Genomic DNA, 6706 nt, shown 5'->3' with positions numbered 1-6706 from the left:
TTTTTTTTTTACAAGAATTTGCCCAAAAGACTCTTTCATGTTACCATGAAAACAAATACATAGAAAGTAATGTATTTATGTCACTGTCTTGCTGGAAAACAAATGTTCTCCCAAGTCACAGTTCTCTTGCACACTGCACTGATTTCCCTGTACTTTGCTGCATTTATTTTACCCTCTGCCTTTACAAGCCTTCCGGGGCCTGTTACCAAAAAGCGTCATAGGTGTCTTGGTGGCCTTCCTCACTAGTCTCTTTCTTGCTCGGTCACTCAGTGTTTGAGGAAGGCCTGCTCTTTATGTATGTGCCATATCACTTCCATTTGGTATTGATAGATTTAACTGTACTCTGAAGGATATTTAGTAACTTGGAAATTTTTGGATGATGGGCACGGAGGATGAACACATTCTTCAGCTAACCATATGTATGTAAGTGACGGTGCATGCATTTGGTTAACCCTCTAACAAATGTTTACAGGAGCTGGTAACCCTAGACCCCAACAAATCAGCTGACCTTGTGCTATTTCATTTCGTGGAAGAGGTTCAGCAAATCATCTCTGAGCTTCAGGTATGGTCAACATAAATAGTGATGTTATCATATGTCTTCTTTATTTGGTAACAGTAGTACTGACTGTTGAATTGTCGGCTATGAAGGTAGTGGTACAAACTTCCTGCACTTCAGCTGCTGAAGACCATTTTTACTTTTTACACTGTGAGCCAAAACTAATGAAGCTGAGTAGCTGCAAACAGTGTGAGATGCAATTTGTTGACAAAGTAGGAGGAGAAGAACCAATATTCAAAAGTATTAGAACCTGCATAGTTGCTATCAAGCCTTCTTCTTTTGTTTCTTTAAACTGATACAAATAAAAACTTAAAGTAATGCAGAACACAATACAGCGCTACATTGTATCACATAAACTTACAGATTACGATTTGCCAAGGCTCCCAAATGAACAACGATGCCGAGAGAGGTGGCTCCACATGTTCATACGTTCTGTGCTGAATTCACTGCAGCCGTTGGAGTCATTTAGCTGCTGCTTACGCCTATTGGCCACGAGGAGGCACTGTTATTATACACTATCACCTATACAACCAAAAACACAAATAACACCATAGTAATGGCGAGAGCGACCCCTATTGGCAGAAAGGAAGAATAGAACCCATTTTACTAGGATGAACTTGCATGACAACAGATGCACTATTTCTGAATGAGGGGCAGAACACCCAGGGTAGACCCATAACTCACTGGAGGGTTTACATGTGTTGGAAAGAGGGATGTCTCGAATGCCATACTTAGGCTGTTGCCACCACAACCCAACCCTGGATAAGTGGAACAAGATGGATGGATTACATAAAATATATACATCATAAATCATTCACACACAACAATAAAGCCAAACCAACAAAAAACATGCACAAGTTACATGGAAGGCCATGGCATGAGCCAGGACAGCTGAGATTGGGATAGTCTTCATTTGATTGTACACAGAGACTTTTTTCATGGATAATACACAGCCCTTTCGCTGAGCCTCTTGGGAAATTTATCAGTTGTTGATCAACTGTCTGAGCTGAAAGAGAATAACAAGCCATGTATGATCTTGTACATAAGACAACATATGTATAAGGATTTAAAGTGTTTTTACAAAGCTGGCTTCTGTCTTTCTCTTTAGGATGACCAGATACTTTTCAAATTCCTCAGCAGCCTCTTGGAACCAAGGTACAGTGTGCATTCTTCTCTCATTTTGCTACTTTACTCCTGCATTTGTTTTAAATTTCCCTTCTGTCCTCCCTGTCTTTTTCCTACTTTTCTTCCTTCTTATCTCCCATCCGCTCTATTATTCAGGGAAGGCCCTCATTCAGAGTCCCTCCTGCCTCTGGAACGTGACCTCAATGAGCTTCTGCTGGACTTGCTGTGCCATTTTGCTCCCCACCAGCTCCTGGGCTTCCTGCATACCTCCCAGCACTACAGGCTGGAAGAGGCCATACAAGTACTTAATCTATTATATCTTTTACACTTGTTCAAGGATGTAGCACACAGCCTTTACATAGGCATTCTCTCTGAGCCCCCTTCCTGTTTTGATCCTCATGCATCTTTAACGTTACTTTTTACAAAGGTGTGAGCCAATAATTGTACACATGAATCTGTACTGGTTGTAAGGGTTGTCACTATTTAACAGTTCAAACTATGCTATATTTAAACAAGTAATAATAGTTAGTGATATTTACTTAAGTCTGTCCAGATGTCTAAGACAGCATTATTTTTGTCATGTATATTTAGATACTGTTGTTAGTATTTATGTAGTTTATCAATCCCGAGGTATAAGACAAAGGTAAGAAAGTAGACGGTCATGGGGTTCATGCTTACTGTACGGCATAACAAAAGACAACTACACAAAACAACAAGGTAAGCTGGTATCCTAAAAAAAAATTAATCGCCTTCTTTGAAAATGACAAAACTAGAGTCATTAATCATTGTAGTCTTAAAATTGAAATTATACTTCTCCACAGTTCTTGGTTTACTTAGTCTGCTTCTAACCATGTGAAAATGAGGGTGAAACATCTGGCATGAACATTGCTGTCTTTTGAAGGACATATTAGGCTCAGTTCTTCAGCTAGTAAAGCAAGTGATATAAGACTCTTGAGATTCCAGTGATTCTGTTGATACCAAACATTCTGTGCAAGGTTACTGGCAACGGGGCTAAATGTTGCTCCAAATTTGAGCTCTCTTTGCCATAAGTTCTGTGACACCTTAATGTCAAATGCTTGCTTGTAATCACTTTCAGTAGCTTCTTTATCACCTCACCTTGTCCTACATTCTTAGTAAAAAATAAATAAATAATAATAATAATACACCGCTGGTGTAGGGGACCGCCATGGGTGGTTGCTACCCCTAATTGGACAGTGAGTCCAAAGACCAATCTCACTGTGTCAAGGCAGAGCATGTGCAAAAGAGAACTTTTACTCTTTACTCTAACCTCAGTAGCATACAGTACATGTGTATTGTCTGTACAGGAGGATAGTAGGAAATAACACACATTATCCGTGTAGCAAACACTCCAGGAATGTTTACTGTAAAGAGGTGTTTACTCTTTCCTCTTTTCAGTATAGAAAGACAAGACCTTCAGGTGAAAAAAACATACCTTACACAAATATTAATGGCCAGTCAATAGAAGACGGTATCCCTCCTAGTCTGACAGAGAAACTGTTATCAGTTCAGAACAATAGGAACAGGACTGAACAAGGTCTGGATACAGACGACATGCAAGCTTCAAAGAATTGCAGCACTTTCCAGTGAAATATTTGACCTTTTAATCAGCATTACATATCTTTAACCAGTAGTCTGTCAACAACCTGTTGGTGAGTATGGGCAGGATAGAGCAGTCCCTAACAGAGTTTTCAGGCAGCAAAAACTTCCTGCTCTCTTCACTTTACCACTAGATTGTTAAATAGCTGGGAGGGCTCTTATGATTTGTAGCCTACATGACTGACTCCGCATCCAACCAGTTCCTTTGAGAGCCTTTTTAACATTTCATGTTTTTCTCTTTAGATAACAGAGAAGTACCACTGTAATGAGGCGACAGCCTATCTACTGCAAAAGAAGGGAGATGTTCAAGGAGCGTTTGCTGTCTTGTTAGAGGTAACTACAGAACCCTCAGTCACAGTCACATCATTGATTAGATCAGTTAATGAACTTATTATTTATAATCTATCCTTTTTAAACATAAATACAAGAACCCTTAAGTGGCAGTGAGTCAAGTTAGTCAGTATACACACATATCAGTGGGATATGAGTGTTATTTTAAGTTGTTCGGCAGAAGTAGAAGTGCACATTTAGCTGTGAAGTAGATATGTGAATTCATATAAAAGTAGTGATTCCTTAAAATATTTTAACACAGTAAGTAAATGTTATTTCTATAACTATGATTTTATGTAGCTGTTATTGTCACTAAATTCTTTTATGCTCCCTCTAAAGACACTGAAGCAAAAACTATGTCTCCTCGCTGTTGAGAGTGACAGAGGAGTTGAAGGAGAAAATGGAGGTCAGAATGAGGACGAGGAAGACAGTGAATCAATGCTAACAAGAGTAAAGGATTCACTGAATGACATCATTGTCTTCTGTCATCAAAGCTGTCAGAACCTGGACCAGCAACAAAGAGAGGTATACCGAATGTGGTTGTGTTTAGCAGTGGGCGATTCTAATTGCAACTTAGTCATTGCTTTGTTTTTTCACAGGATCTATGGTTTCCACTTCTGGACACCATGATGGCTTCTCAGAAACAAGTGAAGGGGCACAATGCCAAACACACCTCTGAGGGTAAACATGCACATGCAATTATTTATATCTATACACATGTGAACAAAGATGTCATGAGGTCTTTGGCCCAAATCTGTCATTTTTGGGTCATGTAAGGTAAAGATACTATTTTGTATTGGCAGATCTACGCTACTCTCTGCTGGACAACTCTGATATGACATCTTGTTGTCAGTTCATGCTCAAAGGCTTCTTTGCAAACATATGTTATAAATGAACATACTGCACTGAATCACAATTGTCATTGAATCAGGAGGTTTTAACAGTGGAGCTCCCATCAGTGTCAGCTGAATCTTCATTTAAATCTTCGAGCAAACATTACCGATATCCCTTTTTTGGTGTTGGCAGTGTAGACTTCATAATTCACTTTCCTCACCCCTCTTACAGTTTTTCTCAGTTGCTTTGGTACATTTCTCAAATCATCCTCGACATTTGCGAAACAGTAAGTGCATTTGTCAAAACAATTCGTACGAATAGCAAAACACCATGGATTACCTGCAAAAGGGAATTACTTGCTCAAAATCCTTAGTTCATCTATCAAAAGTGAATATCTGTGTCAATGAACATGTCAGTGCCGTCAGAATGACAAGTCCTTGCGTCAATGTGTACGGATTAGACAGTCAAATTGTTTAGTCACGTTGTCAATATAACAGTGTACTCTGGAGGGATGTTCTGATGTAAACTATGGCTAAAGTTTTGATGACAATTATTGTAAATTGTGAGTTACACCTTATTGTATGTGGGAGATTGATTGCAAGAGACTGGACAAGATTCACATTTCTGCGTTTACTGTTTGTACTGCAATTTGTTGACATACCATGTCATTGTGGTACAGAAAGTGAAGCCTCTGTAGGCATCTGCTGTGATGTCATCACATGCTGCGTCCAAAGGTAGCCAGAAGGGTCATCTGTGTATGTGACTGGCAATCATATACTTTCCATCTCCATGCTGAGGAAAATTCCTCAATGGGGTTATGGAATGGGGAGTAAGGTTAGAGGAACTCCATCAGCATCCTGTTGTGGGTCGCAAACCATTGCCTGATGATGTTGAAGCAATGGAAACTGACATTGTCCCGAACTATCACATACTTTGGCAAGTCATCTCCAGTCTGACCCCTCTCTTGTTCAGAGATGAGGTCCCTGTAGAGAGTGTCTAAAAAAGGTGACAAGACGCTCTGTATTGTATGGTCCAAGTGGAATGCAAGTAGAATATTTTAATATTGTATGAAGCATTACGGAAAATATACAGTATTGCGGTACATTGTCTATTGTTAGATTGCATACTTGTTTGGTCGACGAAAAATCTTAATGATTGAGGATACAGTTGTTCTTCCAACATTTATCTGCACCCTTTGACCAGCCTCGGCCATTGTAAGCCCATGATTGAGAACGTGGTCTACAAGTGTGGCTCTTATTTCATCAGGAACACGCACATGGCCTCTTCTGCCCCTTCCTCTGTTTTGCCTCTCAACTCCTCTGCCATGCAGCCTCACTCTTCTTCCTCTTCTTCTTCTCTCTGGCTGTTGATCCTGTTCAATTCCTTGTCCTTCCATTGTCAGACATTGTAACATTGTGTTGTGCTCTGGCTGTATATATATTTGCCAGTTGATGTTTCACAAGATGCGCCTTTTCAAATCAAAATTAAATCAAATCAAGTTTATTGTCATTTTGCTGCACATACACATGGGTTGACCCAGGCTAGGGTCCTCCATGTGTCTGCTGCGTTGATGGTGAAAGCTGGCCTGACAGATGAAGGAGAAGGACCAGCCCTCTCTGTGATTGTCGGGTTTGATGCTTCAAAGCGTGCAAAGAAGTTGTTGAGCCTGTCTGGAAGAGAAGTGTCATCGTCGTCGACCCCCTGCCCGGTCTTGTAGTCCGTCAGTGCCTGGACTCCCTGTCACATCCGTCTGGTGTTTCTCCTGTGTCACAGAGGTATTCCTGGATTTTCTCTGCATACTGTAGGTGCGTCTCACAGCCTTGATCTCTTTTGAGAGCTCAGACCTGGCTGAGTGAAGAGCAGGCTTGTCTCCCACCCTGAAGGCTGTATCACGGGCCATCAGTAGTGAGCGCACCTCTGCAGTTATCCAGGGTTTTTGGTTTCCACATGCTGTGAAGATCTTAATGTCAGTGACATCCTCTGTACACTTTGCGATGTCGCTGGTTACTGCCTCAGCATGCTCCTCGATGTCAGTCTGATCACCGTTTTGAGCTATTTCAGAAAACTGGTTGATCTATGTAATACTACACACATTTCCCTTCATTAGAGAAAGTTAAGATTCACCTGTGAGCAATTTAAAAATTCAGGACAGATTTAGAAAAAACGTCTAATGGAAATGTATAGAAATATGCTTGATATATTATGACAACTTGTTCAACCATTTTGCATACAATGAGGGCTGCA

The 6706-nt window shown here is 40.4% G+C and overlaps 1 protein-coding gene across 1 annotated transcript in view; it reads left to right on the top strand.

The window, feature by feature from the left end:
• vps8 (VPS8 subunit of CORVET complex) overlaps positions 1 to 6706 on the top strand; it is a 77841-nt gene that overhangs the window by 56693 nt on the left and 14442 nt on the right. The window contains exons 33-38 of the mRNA XM_008281496.1: positions 473 to 562; positions 1665 to 1711; positions 1838 to 1982; positions 3542 to 3631; positions 3968 to 4153; positions 4228 to 4309. Of these exons, the coding sequence (XP_008279718.1) occupies positions 473 to 562; positions 1665 to 1711; positions 1838 to 1982; positions 3542 to 3631; positions 3968 to 4153; positions 4228 to 4309 (640 nt within the window). The remainder of the gene's footprint in view (positions 1 to 472; positions 563 to 1664; positions 1712 to 1837; positions 1983 to 3541; positions 3632 to 3967; positions 4154 to 4227; positions 4310 to 6706) is intronic.

This window comes from Stegastes partitus, unplaced genomic scaffold (genome assembly GCF_000690725.1).
Source record: "Stegastes partitus isolate 25-593 unplaced genomic scaffold, Stegastes_partitus-1.0.2 Scaffold235, whole genome shotgun sequence".
In the NCBI taxonomy this organism is placed as follows: Eukaryota; Metazoa; Chordata; class Actinopteri; family Pomacentridae; genus Stegastes; species Stegastes partitus.
This window is presented reverse-complemented; position numbering and strand designations above follow the sequence as displayed.